The sequence below is a fragment of the Vipera ursinii genome (genome assembly GCF_947247035.1).
Source record: "Vipera ursinii genome assembly, chromosome: 2".
Classification (NCBI taxonomy): Eukaryota; Metazoa; Chordata; class Lepidosauria; order Squamata; family Viperidae; genus Vipera; species Vipera ursinii.
Genome location: NC_139513.1, coordinates 133,482,361 through 133,498,960, shown reverse-complemented (window position 1 = coordinate 133,498,960; position 16,600 = coordinate 133,482,361). Strand labels below are relative to the sequence as shown.

The 16,600-nt window shown below is 38.0% G+C and overlaps 1 protein-coding gene across 6 annotated transcripts in view; it reads left to right on the top strand.

The window, feature by feature from the left end:
• ARSG (arylsulfatase G) overlaps window positions 1-16,600 on the top strand; it is a 164,086-nt gene that overhangs the window by 114,406 nt on the left and 33,080 nt on the right. For all 6 annotated transcript variants that reach the window (XM_083353177.1, XM_083353176.1, XM_083353172.1 and 3 more), the window contains one exon: window positions 9,899-10,007. In XM_083353177.1, coding sequence (XP_083209303.1) covers window positions 9,899-10,007 — 109 coding nt within the window. The remainder of the gene's footprint in view (window positions 1-9,898; window positions 10,008-16,600) is intronic.

Below are 16,600 nucleotides of genomic sequence, written 5' to 3'. Positions count from 1 at the left end.
ACGTTCACTCTTTCAAACATGATAAATAATAGCTACATGTTATGGAACATCAAAAACAAACTCCTTTATGGCTTCCAGCCATTTTTATTTATTCACACTATTGTGGTTGTACTTAACCCTTAGTTAGTTTTGTCAGAGACACCCAAGTTTGAAAAGAAGATCCCTTTGATTTTTCATGGTTTCTCTCACACTTGTTTTTCATGGTTTAGAAATACTGTCACAGTGGAACTTTGCACACTCCTGTCAGAACAGGGACTGACGTTCTCTCAGCTCAGATAGCAAAGGAAGAGGGACAGTTATTTCTGCTTTTGCAGACAGGAAGGTGCAGTGTAAGTGCAGATCTTTCCTGGTTTTGTATATGATACCCTTGGCGTGTATGTCTGTGAGTGAGTACACATGAACCGATGCTCTTAAGGTCATATTTCCCCAGTTACTCTTTGGGAATAGCAGCAGCTGGCTTTTTTTCCTCATCTGTTTCCTGTCCATTTCCAAATATAGAAGGGGGGGAAAAAGACTGTGGCAGAACTCCCCCAGAGGAAGTCCCAGGGTTTCTTTTCTTTGTTTAAACACTGTCCTGTAGTTTTAAAAGATCATATCTGCACACATGATATGGTTTCATTCATGCAAATGAACGTCTCAGATTGGCAACCCTTGCTTTTCCAAAATAAAATCGATGTCATAAAAACCATTTTTATATTAATATATAAAAATTAATTAATAATAAATAATTTTAATTTTAATCTTTAAAAATAGATTGTGGAACTTGATAGGGAAATTCCCACAGCATCAAGGTAGTGTCTCACTGTGGGTTTATGATGATGATGATGATGATGATGAATGTTTGTAACAGATCAGTGTGTGAAAGGGCGTTAAATGCCAACAGTGAATAAAGTTGAAATAGTGGTCGGCAATTTGCTAGCCTTTGTTATTTGAATACCAATAGCTCTCTGGAGTCTTAGATGCCTTTTCATAAGCTTTTTGATTTGAAGCAATTTTTAAAAATTAATTAAACCCCAAATTAAATTTACAATAGATTGGAATGTTGAATAAAATGAAATATGCAAAATGTAGTATATGTAATACAACATCAAAGGGAGGAGGAGGAGGAGAAGAAGAAGAAAAGAAGAAAGAATGAGATAAAATTCCAACATTCTGTTTTATATAGCTGCATAATTCATTTTGCATTGTAAAGTAATATTTTTCATCTATTTCTGTTCTTAAACTGTTACCTTATCTGAAGATGCTAGCTACTTTCCTGCTTTTTTTGTACACAAGGATCTAGAAAAAAGTGAATCAGTTCATAGGGAGACCTTCCTATGAACTGAAGGTTCTAAAGTACTAAAAATATTTCCTTGAGGGAAAAAAAATCACCATCTATGTCTTGTTGGGATAGAATGTCTTACATATGTATGAGATAATTCTGGGCTTAATTATGGTAAAAAATCTAGGACTACCAATAATAATAATAATGATGATGATGATGATGAAGGAGGAGGAGGAGGAGGAGGAGGAGGAGGAAGGGACCTTGCAGGTCATCTAGTCCAACCCCCTGCTCAGGCAGGAAACCCTATACCATTTCAGACAAGTGGCTGGCCAGTCTCTTCTTAAAAACTTCCATTGTTGGAGCATTCACCACTTCTGGAGGCAGGTTGTTCCACTGGTTAATTGTTCTAAATGTTTGGAAAAGAGTGACATCTGAAATTGGTCCAGGAACATCTCCTTTGCTGCTGATTTTTCATTTTTGTTTTTTTTAGTTTCTCTCCTGTTTCTTTCAAAGCAACGTTTTGTTTCTGTCATCTCTCAGATTTTCTCTGGAATTTTTTGTAATTTGATGCAGTAGAGAATTTGAATAGCCTCTGATGAAATAAATGCCAGAATATGAATTTGGTTGGAGATGTGTGCTTCCATAAAGACGTAATCCAGAAAATGTCACTATTCAAACTGATATATATTTGATATTCTTTGTGCTTCAAGATAGCGAATGAAGGAAAGATAGGTCAATTTGTCAACTGGCCATCATTTATTTGAACTAAAAGAATTGGTGGTGGGATCTAAATTGAGTTTGTTGCCTTTAGTCTGCTTTTAGTGGAGAATCTTTAGATTTAACAAGCAAAACTAGAGATTTGTCACAAGTGCATCTGTTGTTATACTGAGTCGGTGCTTCCGGTCAGTATCCCCATTAAAACTGGCTTTCTTAAGAGAGAAATCAAACAGTTTCATGATGGGCATCTGAAAGAAATCAGATTGGGTGAACTAAATCTTTTTGCTCTAGGGAAAACAACATTTCTAATGAAGGGATATTCTGTGGAGATTCAAACCTTTGAAATTGCACAGGGCCACAAGGGAACAATTTTCCATGTATGCTAAGGGCACAACAAGTAATTGTTTTATAATAAAGTTTCCTTCATGTTGACCTCAAGTTACTGGCCCGGTTTTGGATATTTTCATGTATGTACAATCTCTTAGCAACACAGAGCAATGCTTTTTTTTTTTAAACTGTCCTTTGACTGGGATATCTTGGTGGTTTACAGGATGAACTTACCCATCTTAACTTCTGATGTTGCAACATCCTGAGGAGGCCATTTTATAGCAGCAAAGTACAGGAAGTCCTCGACGTACAATAGTTTGTTTAGTTACTGTTTCAAGTTACAGTGGCATTGAAAAATGTGACTTACAACCGTTTTTTCACACTTGCAACTGTTGCAGCATCCCTATGATCATGTAATAACAATTCAGATGCATGACAACTAATTCATATTTATCACGATTACAGTGTTCTGGGATCATGTGATCATCTTTGGCAACCTTCTGACAATTAAAGTTAATGGGGAAGCCAGATTCACTTTACAACCGTGTAAAATGCAATGATTCACTTAACAACTATGGCGATAAAGGTTATAAAATGGAGCAAAACTCACTTAACAATTGTCTCAGCAACAGAAATTTAGGCTCAATTGTGGTCGTAAGTGGAAGACTGCCTATACTGTACAAATTGAATTAGCCTAGTAGCAAAGACACATTTTATGGTTTTGTGCCAGGAATAACCCATGATATGATGATGATGATGATGATGATGATGATGAAGATACAGACATTGCTGTAATTGAAAAGAGCCATTTTTCATTTATTGATATAGCCATTCCAAGAGACAGTGATGTTAAAGACACAGAATTGGAAAAGATGACAAAATAACAAGATTTGGAATCAAAGATTACAAATTATGGAAAAAGTGGTATTAGGGCAGTTGGTGCAATACTATGAGTGTTTAGAAAGAAATTGAATTGTCTAAATTTGGAATGATTTATGACCACCAAATTACTACTAACATAATTGATTATCTCATGCATTATTAGATATAGGTAGTCCTAGATTTTTGACCATAATTAAGCCCAACATTTCTGTTGCTAAGTGAGACGTTTGTTAATTTGCTCCATTTTACAACCTATCTTACCACAGTTGTTAAGTGAATCACTACAGTTGTTAAGTTAGCAATACATTTGTTAAGTAAAACTGGCTTCCTCATTGACTTTGCTTGTCAGACGATTGCAAAGGAGGATCACATTTATATATTTTTTTATTTTAATTCCATTTATATCCCGCCCTTCTCCAAAGACTCAGGGTGGCTTACAAGCTTAGCAGTAGCCTTCATTCTATGTATATGCCTGCTTATTAGGGCTTTCACACACACACACCAAGTGGCATTATTACAAAGTCAGCTTAATTGCCCCCAACAATCTGGGTCCTCATTTTACCTACCTCGGAAGGATGGAAGGCTGAGTCAACCTTGAGTCTGGTGGGATGCGAACCTGCACTAATTGCAGGCAGCTGGTGTTACTTAAGGAGGCATTAGCCCACTGCTCCACCAAGGCTCATGACCCCAGGACACTGCCACTGTCATAAATATGAGTTAATTGTTAAACGCCTGAATTTTGATCACGTGACCATGGGGTGCTGCAATGGTTGTAAGTGTGAAAAACAGTTATAAGTCACTTTTTCAGTCCCTTTGTAACTTCAAATGGTCACTAAACAAATGGTTGTAAATTGAGGACTACCTGTACTACATTTACAGCTGCAAGCCCTTCAGTAGGGTTCAAATCATGAAGAAGAAAACCAACCAACATCAACTATGAAATGTGATAAATAGAAATAGCAAAGGCTTATTCAAATTAAGTTTGAGATCTGGTGACTGGTTTGAATAATGCTTGGGTACTTCTTAGCCACTTTCTTGGCAGTAGTCTGAAGTGGTTTGGCATTACCTTTTTCCAAGTCTAACCTTCAGCCCTTGGATTTTCTGGTGGTTTTCCATCCAAGTATTAAAGAAATTCAGTCCTGATTAATAGCTCAACCCATATCAGCGAGATACCTCCATCTTAACTGGGGAATAACAGTCTTGGTATGAATAACAATAAAAACTGTTCCTGTGATTGTTATTGTTTGCCCCTCCAGAAGCCCCGTTAATCCTCTCAAAATGGTTTCCGGTATGCCACAAAATTTCTATTTAACTTTCAGGATTTGGGTTATCATTCCCATCTCCCCACTCCCTATATACATGGGCTTCCTTGTGGGAAGACAAAGCCTGTAGGATGATTTTTGTATATGCATGCCGATAAGGGCAGGACTTTAGTCATAATACATGCCACCACTTGCAAGTTCTATACTCTTTCCCTCACCCTCTGAGACTTGTCTCTATCTGCACTGCATCAAACAACAATGAGCCACTTAGTTAACGTAAGTGAGGGCTGATAGGTTGGGTGACACATAAGTGTTCTTTCCGTTATGTCATTACTTGTTCCTTCATGCTGGGGAACTGGCTTTATTGCTGCCCGCAACTATTCTATAAGCATAGTCATTGGAGCAAGATCTGTTTGGGAATGATTTAAAAAATCTAGATTTTGAGACTTCCGGTGGCTCCGCGGCGACGGAGACAGCCTTCCCGGGCTGCCCGCGGCTCAGCTGTTGTTTTTTCGCCCGAAACAGCGCCGATCAGCTGTTCGGGCGAATTTGAAGCCCCCTCCTTGGGAGAAGAGGAGGGGGCGAGCTCCCAGGTAGGGGTAGAGTTCTCCAGGGCTGCCTGAGCTTATGGCTTGGGCGGCTGAAGGATTGAACTCCCCCGTAGCCTGGGCTGCTCCCAGCTGGCCGGCGCCTCTGCTCCTGATTTCTTGGAGCAGAGCCAGGCGTCTGCGACCACCCCTGCCTGAAGGAATGACTATGGATTAAAGGAGCAGGCAGAGCGATACAAGAGGAAAAGGTGAAGAGGATTATTATATTTTACTCTCCAGCTTGATGGACTTTTTTGGATTTTAAATCTGAAGTGAAAGTGCGTCACATTTGGTAAAAGATGGCGGCTAAACCACCCCCTAAAACTCTTCGGAGTGCTGGAACTTCTCCTGTGCAACAATCATTACTGCAGGCGCTGCATCCTCCTGATGTATTGACATCAAAGGACTTACAAGATGCTCTTGAAAAACACACCCAGGTAATTTTGGAATCAATGATAGATTTGTACAGATGGAGGAGAAATTGGAGAAATTGGAGGAGAGAATGGAGGAGAGGATGGAACAGAAGTTCAGAGTGATGAAGGCAGACATCTTGTCTTCAGTGTGTAAAGTGGCTCGCTGTGTGGAAGAATTGGAGGAAAAGCTAGAAGATTTGACTCAAAAGAATGCTATATTAGAAGCAAAAGTATTGGAGAATGAAGATAAAGTGGAAAAAGAACTGAGTCTTACTCAATATTACCAGATGCAGTTTGCCATTAGAGTTAGAGGCTTAAAGGAGAATACCAAGGAAGATCTAAAGCAGCTGGTTTCTGAGGCTTTTGAAGTAGTGTTGAAACAGCCAGCAGCTGAAATAAAAGGAGCCATGGATAAAGTGTTTCGTGTGAATTCATGGATTGCTAGACAGAGAAAGTTGCCTAGAGATGTGGTGGTATATTTTGCAAAAAGGGAAACTAGAGATGAAGTTATACGAGCTGCTTATGATACTAAAGTTGTGATTGCTAATCAAGAAGTTTTGGTCTTAAAAGAAATTCCTCCAAAGATTTTAAGGAGAAGGAAGGATTTTACATTTCTTGTGCAAGAGCTCAAGCAACGAGATATAAGGTTCAGATGGGAGATCCCAGTTGGGTTGATGGTGACGCACGAAGGTAAAAGGTACCGTCTGGTTACTGTGATGCAAGCGCGTGATTTCTATAATAATGTTTTAAATGCAACGCCATTAACACTTCTGGAAGCTGAAAAGGGATCTGGAGAAGGAGTGCATCAAGAGGTCGAAGGTGGTCAGATAGAAGACAACGGTGTTGGAGGAGATCAAGACACAACTTCGTCGGATGATTCTATAGAACAGAGGGTGACGCGTGCTGCTGCAAAACGATCTAAGAAGAGAAAATAGCAGGATTTGCAGAAGTCTGGAATTTCTACGACGTATTTATAGTCAAGTATGGGAGGTGGGAAAAGATCTGGGTGTAGACGCAATATATTTTTTATATGTGGTGGTTTTGTGGAAAGGGTGAGTTTTTTTGGATTAAAGTTTGGTGGAATATATAGAAGATTTCCAAATGGAGGTTAAAGTTTTGTTCGCAATCTTTTTTATTGTTTGGAATAATTATAGATGTGGTACTGGAAGAGGAACGGCCGATTACAGAAGAGTGGACTTTAAAGTTTTCTGATTTGGTTGAGGTGGCAAAGATTTTGGTTAATTTGAAAGATTATGTGTAAGAACGTTATATCATGGAATGGACAAAATGGATGGAGTCTATTTAGGACAAGTATAGGGTTGAGAAGTATTATATAGTATCTGAATAATTCTTTTTTCCTTTTTTTTTCTGTTTTTTTTTCTCTTTCTATTTTGGGGTTTTCTTTTCTTGTTTTTAATGTATATTTAATATTATTAAGGTTTGTTTTATCATATATAAGCTAGAAAGTGTTTTTTTATTTTAGTTCTTTATATATATTTAATATTGCTAAGGTTTGTTTTATCCTATATAAGCTAGAGAGTGATGGATTTTAGAATTTATAGTTGTTAGTACATGGTTGCTTATGTTTGCTTTTCTTTTTTTTTTCTTTTTATACATATACCTTGTATTCAGCTCTGGGAAGTCGGGGGGGGAGGGGGGGAGGGGGGGAGGTAGGGGGGGGAGGAGGGAGGGAGGGAGGGGGGGAGGTAGGGGGGGAGGAGGGATGGGGAAGGGGGGTTTTTTAAAGGAAAATTGTATTTTAAAACTTTTCAATAAAAAAAATCTAGATTTATAAGGAAATAGAAGGGGGACTCATCAAATTTGAAATGATACTAAGCTGGCAGGAATAGCCAACACCCCAGAAGACAAGGTCAGGATCCAAAAAGATCTTGATAGACTTGAAAAATGGGTCCTATCCAACAAAATAAAATTTAATGTGGAGAAAAGCAAGGTTTTACTCTTAGGCAGGAAAAACCAAAGGTACAAGTACAGATTAGGTGAAACCTTGTTCAAAAAGAGTAACCGTGAGGGGGACCTTGGAGTCCTAGTGGAAGATCCCTTAAATATGAGCCAGCAGAATGCAGCAGCAGCCAAAAACACTAATACAACACTTGATTGTATAAACAGAGAAATAGAATCAAAATCACGTTAAGTATTAGTACTGCTTTATAAAGCCTTAATAAGGCCACACCTGGAATACTGCATCCAGTTTTGGTCACCACATTACCAAGAAGATGTTGAGACTCTAGAAAGAGTGCAGAGAAGAGCAACAAAGATTATTAGGGGCCTGGAAGCTAAAATATATGTAGAAGAGTTGAAGGATTTGGGTTTGGCTTGTGTAGAGAAAAGAACTAGGGGATGGACATTCATGCTCATGCACCATCCTTCCATTCCTCACCACCGGTCAGAGCTGAAGAAGCTTCTTGGATGAGAAGCGAAATGTCTTCAAAGAAAAACAAAGTCCAGTTGACTCCTGAAAAGGCACCTTTGGGACAACCATGACCTGGTTGACTGACAATCTCCATAGACATCTATCTGTGGAGTTTGGGATGGACACCCTTCGAATGGTGCAGGAGTATGAATGGATTTCCAGAAAACATTGCGGACTACAGGAACGTGGCAGAAAACATCCTGCAGCCACGAAGGTTCCACACACATTTGTACTACTCAGGTGACCCTGAGGACACAGAAAACCTCCAAATGGCCCCGACTCTCTAAAACAGTGGTGTCAAACTGCTGGCCCATGGGCTGATTGCATCATGCAGAGGCTGCGCCCACCCCAGCTCCCACAATGAAAAAAAAAGGTTGCGATACGTTGTGACATGTCACGTGACAACGGCGAGTTTGACACCCGTGCTCTAAAAGAATGCAAATGACCAGCTGTCTTCAAGGAATATAAATCCTTCCATTCCCCACCGTCCGGTCAGAGCTAAAGAAGCTTCTTGGATGAGAAGCGAAACGTCTTCAAAGAAAAACAAGAAAGTCCAGTTGCTAGGGCTAGATTTTCAATTTGCTTCATGCTGTGAAAAGCTATTAAAAATTTTTGTATAGCAGGATGCTTTGGAAGATGTAAGTCCTGGCTAAATTGTTTTCTGCTCTGTTGGATAACCAGAGATGAAGTGAAGTGAATGCTTTGGGGGAAATGAAGTTTGCCAGTTTAGGAGGTGAGCCAAAGACCCTTCAGAGAAAAGTGGATTAGTCTGATCTGCTTCCTATGTTTCTGTGTGAAGAGGCAAAGGGGAAATTGCCTACAGTGCCTGCAGGAGGGATAATTTTTTAAACACAGCAGCTGTGCCAGGTGTATCGTTATATAAATGTTTTTGCAGTCTGATGAAACAGTTTGTGCAAGGAACATTTCCAAATCTTGTTACATAAGCACGCCCAGCTTCATCCCCATCTTGACATCTGGACTTGGAAGCAAAGTTGGATTATCTTGAAATTTGTGGGAAGCGTTTATTTTCATTCATGTAGATTTGCTGACACAGTTCTTCAAATCTCCAAATCTTAAACACTTGTAAGTTTTGATATCCTCTAAAGCTGTTTTTGTTGTTTGGGTGGGAACCCTCATGGTTTGGCCTTGTTCTTTGAAAAGGGAGCCACCCTTCCTTAGCTTGATCACTGATTTGCCTAATCCTCCCTAATTTGGCAGCATCTTTCATGATACGCATCTACTTCTTTCTCTCAGCTTCAATTCTAGCTGTCTCCACGGTGAATTCCCAGGTCTAACATTATGCTGGAGCTACTGTACATAGTTTTATGTAAGTGTAAATAAATCCTCTGACTAGTAAAACTGGACTTTTATCCGTGTCATTCACCAAGTTGTTCTCTGCAGCATCTTGGGTCTACTATGCTTTCTCAAGGGCTCCTGAGAGAAAGTAATTTAAAAGGGCCAGAAGTGTAAAACTTACATCCAAAGGTAGCTTGATACATACTATGTCATGCTGTCTCTTTGAAACTACTTCTAGTCCTTAGAAGCTGCCATATAGCAATAGCCCTTAGACTTAGATACTGCTTCAGCATGCTTTACAGAACTCTCCGGGTGGTTTACAGAGTCACTTATTGCCCCCAACAATCTTATGTCCTCATTTTACCAACCTTGGAAAGATGGAAGGCTGAGTCAAACCTTGAGCTGGCAAGGAAAGCCAAAAATAACTCAGACACTGAATTGTGGAGTTAGGGACTTGGCTCTTCTGAAAAAAATGAGGCAATATTGAGACATTATACTAATATTTATTCTATATGTTCAACTGTTTTCCTTTTTTTTAGAGTATCATTACATGTCTTGATAGACCACTTATCTTTTCCTTCCTGATGACGTTTTGTCTTCTTGGCTGAAAAGGATTACTTTTTTTTATACCCTGATTTCATTTTTGATTGATTGAATAAAAAAAGCATTGGACAATAAGCATCTGAAAATGCTTTTTCTCCCCTTTTTAAATTTTACAGGTGGTAGCTCAGCAAAGCAGACAACCTGGGAAGGGGGACACCGTGTTCCCACAGTAGCATACTGGCCAGGGAAGATCCCAGTAAACGTGACGAGTCCTTTGATGTTGAGGTAGGAGAGGAGAATGCTTTCTGTTGTTGATTGTTCATGTAAGATTATTTTATGGTCCATCTAGAATAGCGTGTAGATGACTATCTTCCAAACCATAGCAAGCTGAGCTGCTAGCACAGCTGAGAAGATACATTCCTGAAGATGGAAGAATTTGTCATCCCTGACATGATAAACAGAAATAAAAGGTACTAACCAGTAATGACCTCTGTAAAGTTCCACAGCGTTTTGCTATCTATTGCTTTCCTTAACTCCTCCTTCAGGCCTGTGGAGAGCAATTATAAATAAGGCTCTAGATTCTAGAATAAAGGTTTTGAACAAACAGGCCAATTGCTGATCCTTCATTGTTTGTCAAAGATCAATGTTCTCCTAAATAGAGCGGAATTTGAAAGGGATCAAAAGTTCACTTTTGAGATGTTTGCTCAGAAACACTTTTCAAAATATTTTCCTTCTTAGGATTATAGTAAACATCTGTTGTGTTTCTGGAAATGCTTTGGCATAACTAGTTTTCTTGAATGACTCCCTCAAAAGGAGTCTAGGGTATTGCTACTGTATATTATAATTCCCAAATTACATTTCTGTGAATTAATCTTCATGTTGTCTTGGTCAGGAGTGTTAACTACATAAGAGATGAAAGTTGCCCTTTCAAATATTCCTGACATTAACTTAAACAGTGTGAAAACTGCACACTTCCTAATGAGCAAGATATAAATATTAATTTGGGTCCATCTTGATGTTATGATTGCAAAGACCTTTAGCAACATTCAGACATCACTTTATAAACTATACCTTAGTGAGGTAGAATATGCCTGGTCTCATTTGGCTTGGTTACTTTCATTTTTTCTCCCACGTGACAGGAAAGGAGCTTGGAAGCTTCTGCATTTAATTAAACAATATTTGTTGTAGTTTATGTTATTGATTTCAGCAACATAAAGAATTAAGCCATATCTTAACCATATCTTAAAGTTGGTAGTAAGCCTTCCAAGGTGAGTAAAGCAGTGCATACAATGACTAAGTGCATGAAGGAAAATTTAGACTCTGTACTGAGATTAAGCTATAGTTTAGTTAAATGCAGCTTGTGCACAGAAGACTAGAGACTAAAGCCAGAGGAACTGCAGTAAAAATCAATGAAATTGAATCCAAGAAAAACATTGAAAATTGAATAAATTTCTATAAAGCAAAGCCATCACACCTTCAATCTAAAGACTGGTCCCCCAACATTTTAGCAGTGCAAGAAATTCAGCATATCATCAATCATTCCACTGAGCCTGCTAGAGTATGGGTATATCACAGTTTTTGATCTATAGTATTCTACTTAAAAAGGTAATATTCTTGATTCTAGTCCTGCCCTTGGCATCATATACTATCTGGATATGTCCCTTTGAATGTGATCTATTGTAACTTGCTTTAGAAAGGAGGTAAAGGAGGGTCTTGCCTCATCATTTTTGTTGTCTCATTGCCCTTTTACTCCTGCTGTGGGCAGGGTATTTGCCTTTCACAGCTTTAAATTTGTTCTTAATTTAATATGTCAGTAATAATTTGGCTTTATTAGCAACTACAAATGAGTTCCACAGGTGTTACTCCTTTATTAAAGGAGTATTATAAAAGTAATTAGAAAGCATTATAAAAGTAATTTTCACCCATGGAAGTGTCAGAGGAGTTCTAATTAATGCTAACAAATGCTACAATATTTTGTGCATTTAGTTATTTATTTTTTAAGTATTTGTACAGTACTTATTACCTCAACAGCTTATGGCTGCTATATAGACCGCTCACAAAAGTTTGTAACATTTCCAGATGCATTTTAAGTACTGTCATCAGATTAGATGCATGAGACCTAGGAACACATCTCCGTGTCACTTTATGTTCTTTATGTTCCATTGTAATATTAGGTTCTTAATCAGTCAGTCAGTCATTCAGTTATGCCAAATCAGAACTGCTGCATTATGACCATTTTATTAAATCCATCAACTCCCTATATTTTTGGAATACTATTTATCTTTTAGATTGATAGTTCTGGGATAACTATTGATAAATTTTGTTGAAAGGACATCATATCTAGACTAGAGATTAAAAGATCCTTTCTTCGCTTCCTAGTTCTGAAGCTCTTCCCTCGTCCTTGACTCAACAGAAAACTATTCTTGTGTAACATTCGTTGTCCCCTTTTCCAATCCATTCCTGCCTCTTTTCCCAATCACTGCCACCTTCCCTCCAACCTAATTAGAAATAAAGCCTAACAGATTTTTATGCACTTTCAATCTGCATGTGAACAGTGACAGGATTAGAAAGAAACCAGTATTTGAACTCCAGGAAAATATTTAAAAATGTATTATTGTGAGTCAGCATGTATTTTTATCCTGGAAGAGAGCATTTACATTCTAGATTCTCTTTCTCATAACTGAGAAAATACTGTTATCGTACATTAGGAAAACTGACAGTATGCAAGTCCCAAAATGTATCTCAGATCTGTTTGCCTGCTAGTGAAGGCACCTACAGTTGCAAGAAAAAGTATGTGAACCCTTTGGGATTATGTGGTTTTTTGCATGAATTGGCCATAAAATGCACTCTAAACGTCATGTAAGTCACAACAATAGAAAAACAGTCTGCTTAAAATAATACTACGTACACAAACATTAGCTGTTGTCATGTTTTAATTGAAGATAAGATGGAAACATTCACAGTGCAGGGTGGAAAAAGTATGTGAACCTTTGGACTTAATAACTGGTTGACCCTCCTTTGGCAGCAATAACCTCAACCAAACGTTTCCTGTAGTTGCAGATCAGACCTGCACAACGATCTGGAGTAATTTTGGACCACTCCTCTGCACAAAACTGTTTCAGTGTAGCAATATTCTTGGGATGTCTGGTGTGAATCGCTCTCTTAAGGTCATGCCACAGCATTTCAATCGGGTTGAGGTCAAGACACTGACTGGGCCACTCCAGAAGGCGTATTCTGTTCTGTTGAAGCCATTGTTTTGTTGAATTACTTGTATGCTTTGGGTCATTGTCCTGTTGCATCACCCATCCTCTGCGGAGCTTCAGTTGGCGGACAGATGGTCATACATTTTTCTGCAAAATGTCCTGATAAACTCTGGAATTCATTTTCCCATCAATGACAACAATCCGTCCAGGCCCTGAGGCAGCAAAGCAGCCCCAAACCATGATGCTCCCTCCGCCATGTTTTACAGTGGGGATGAGGTTTTGATGTTGGTGTGCTGTGCTATTTTTTCTCCACACATAGTGTTGTGTGTTTTTCCCAAACAACTCAATTTTGGTTTCATATGTCCACGTTTGAAGTTTGCAAAAGAGCACCTGGATGTTCCACAGCACTACTGGCAAAATATACTGGCATTATGTTGTCTGGAAGGCAGAAAGAGAAATTGTACTCACAACACTTTGTATGCAGTTTTTCCTTCTCTTTCATGGAATTGATATTTGTTTACCAATCCACATTGGGTCTGCACCCATAAGGAGCCAATTCTTTCCCTAAATTTTGTGGAGTTAGCACTTCTTTCTCCTTCCCTTGGGAAGAAACTGTATATCCATCTTCCATTTCTCATAGGATAGAGAAATAATCTACCATAATCTGCCATGCCTAACCACTTAGTTAATGGCTTTTGATGAATGCCATTACCAGGGCCTTGATGATTTCCTGCTTGTTAAAAAAATAGGCCAATAAAGTAGGTCATCTAATGAATAGAAGAAATTACACTGACATTAATTAGGCAGTAGTCCCTTGACTTAAGTCTGCAGACTGAGAAACTTCTCTCTCTCTGAATGTGACTTTGTGTGCTTGTGTAAGATATTTATGAAAGAAACAGTGTTATCAGATTTACATAGACAAAAAAGAACTAAAAGAAAAAGGGACATTTGTTCCATCATGTATTTATAGAATAAAGGGTTCAGGTAACTGGAATCTTCTAGTTTGTTTACTGGGGACCATATTTAGCACAACAGGTTGTGTGAGTAAAACAGTGATCATTAAAACCTCATCCTTGTCTCCCACTTTCCTTGGCATGAGGAAGTCTCCCTAATAATTTCTTGAGGATGTATGTATTAGGAAAGATAAGGAGAGTGTATGCAGAAAAAAGCTCTGGTCCCTGAAGAAATGTGATCTGTGCCAATTTGGCCCACACCATTCAAAGGAGACAATCAAAAAGATAAAAAGGAAACCAAAAGGACAAAACACTTCCTCATCAACAATCAACACCCAGATAAGTCATCAGGTCATCAGCATTTTGTTGATGACTTGGTTGTGACAGTATCTCAACCGTTACAGTCAGTTATAGACTTGATGGAAATTATAACTCAGTATGGTAAGGTTTCTGGGTTCAAGGTGAATAGTAATAAGACTAGGATATCATCTAAGAATTTATCTATGAGTGAAAGGGATATGTTATCTAAATTAACAGGTTTTGAAATAGTGAAAAAGGTTAAATATTTAGGAGTATATATTGCAGCTTCAAATGTAAAATTGTATAAGAATAATTATGAAACACTATGGTTGAAGGTACAAAGGGATTTAAATAATTGGAAAAAATTACAATTATCATTACTGGGAAGAATTGCAGTTGTTAAAATGAATGTTCTGCCAAAGTTTCTCTTTTTGTTTCAAATGATACCTATATTGAAAAAGGATGCCAACCTTGATCAATGGCAGAAGGGTATTAATAAATTTATTTGGGCGGGGGAAAAAACCAAGAGTTAAATTTAAGATTTTACAAGATGCTAGGGAAAGAGGGGGACTCAAGGCGCCGAATTTGAAATTGTATTATGATGCGGTTGCCTTGACGTGGGTTAGTGATTGGCTTAATTTAACTAATAAGAGAATACTTCATCTTGAGGGATGGGATTTGGTATATGGATGGCATGCATATTTGCTTTACGATAAGAAGGTGGACAGGGCTTTTAAATCCCATATTCTTAGAAGTGCTTTATTGAGTGTCTGGAAAAAGTATTATTATAAGTTAAATTATAAAATACCGATTTGGGGAATTCCTGGACACGCGATAGAGGGCGTATCTATGGGAGTGAGTTTGGATATGGTTTCTTATAAGGAACTACTTAGATTGCAAGGGAATGATTGGCAACTTAAATCATTAGATGAGTTAAGACAAGAAAACATAAGTTACTCTTGGTTTCAATATACCCAATTGAAAGCTAGGTGGAAGTTAGACCAAAAGGTTGGCATCACAATTACAGATCAAAATTTAGTAAAACAAATTAGAGATTTAAATTGTGTACATATAAAGAGGATATATAATGCTTTAATTGAATTGGATTCGGAAACGGAATTAGTTAAAGATTGTATGATAAAGTAGGCACAAAATATTCGGGAACCAATTTCGTTGGACACTTGGGAGATAATTTGGGTCAGAAATGTTAAATTTACTCAGGCTCAAAACTTAAGAGAAAATTTTTATAAAATGTTTTATAGATGGCATCTGGATCCCAAGAAGTTGTCTAACATGTATCCTAATTTACAGTCTAAATGTTGGAGATGTGGTAGTTTAGAAGCCACCTATTTTCATATGTGGTGGACTTGTAGAAATATAAAAGCTTTTTGGATTAAAATTTGGTGGAACATTCAAAAGATTTTTAAGAGAAAGATAAAGTTTTCTCCGCAATTGTTTTTATTGGATATTGTTGTAGATTGTGATGTTAAAGAAACTAACTTGATGTTGAACATGATAACAGCAGCACGGTTACTGGTGGGACAGTATTGGAAGAAGGATAGTTTGCCCACTATAGAAGAATGGGTGTTTAAAGTTTTGAATCTTGCAGAAATGTCTAAGATTTCTGCTTACTTGAAAGATCATTCACAGGAAAGATATATTTCAGTTTGGAGGAGATGGATAAATTATATTCAGAACAAATATGGGACTAAAAAATTCCATTTAGCTTATGAGTAGATTTTAGTGGGATATTGTTATTGATACTTTGTATGTAGTTATGTTAAAGGGGAGTTAAAGCACATTATGAATTTGGTTAATTGTATATTATGCATAATTTGTATTTAGAATATGACTATTATAACTATAATCCTGTATTTAGCTCTGGGAAGTGGGGGGGGGAAGTGGGCGGGTTTGGGGTGGGGGGGATTTGGGGATATATTGTAAAATTTTGTTTTTGTAAAACTCTTTAATAAAAAAAACACCCAGATAAGCAGAAATTAACACCAAGATTAATCCTAGACCAACAATCAAGCTGTAAATAATACCCCAATCAATGAACTACCAATTCAAACAAATAAGCTAGCAGTAAACAACAGCCTAATCAAGAAACCAGCAAGAACATTCCTACCAACACTAATAGGGCTAGCCACCTGTATATAAACAGAGAGTAAATTCCCCTCCCTTCCAGCACTGATCTACAAATATTATATCTGTGCCAATTTATCATCTCAGGTTTGGGATTTCATTTGCCTGTCTAGAATAATTAAGATGGAGCAGGCATTATGGGAAGAACACTTATTTTAGGCCAAGTAGGGAGGGCAGATGGTTTGAGAATTAGTATATGGTGATGAAAGAGGTGCTAAAGGGTGTTTGGGGGAGGGGAGGACATACACATAATTTGTCAAGGCCTGTTTCTTCCTCT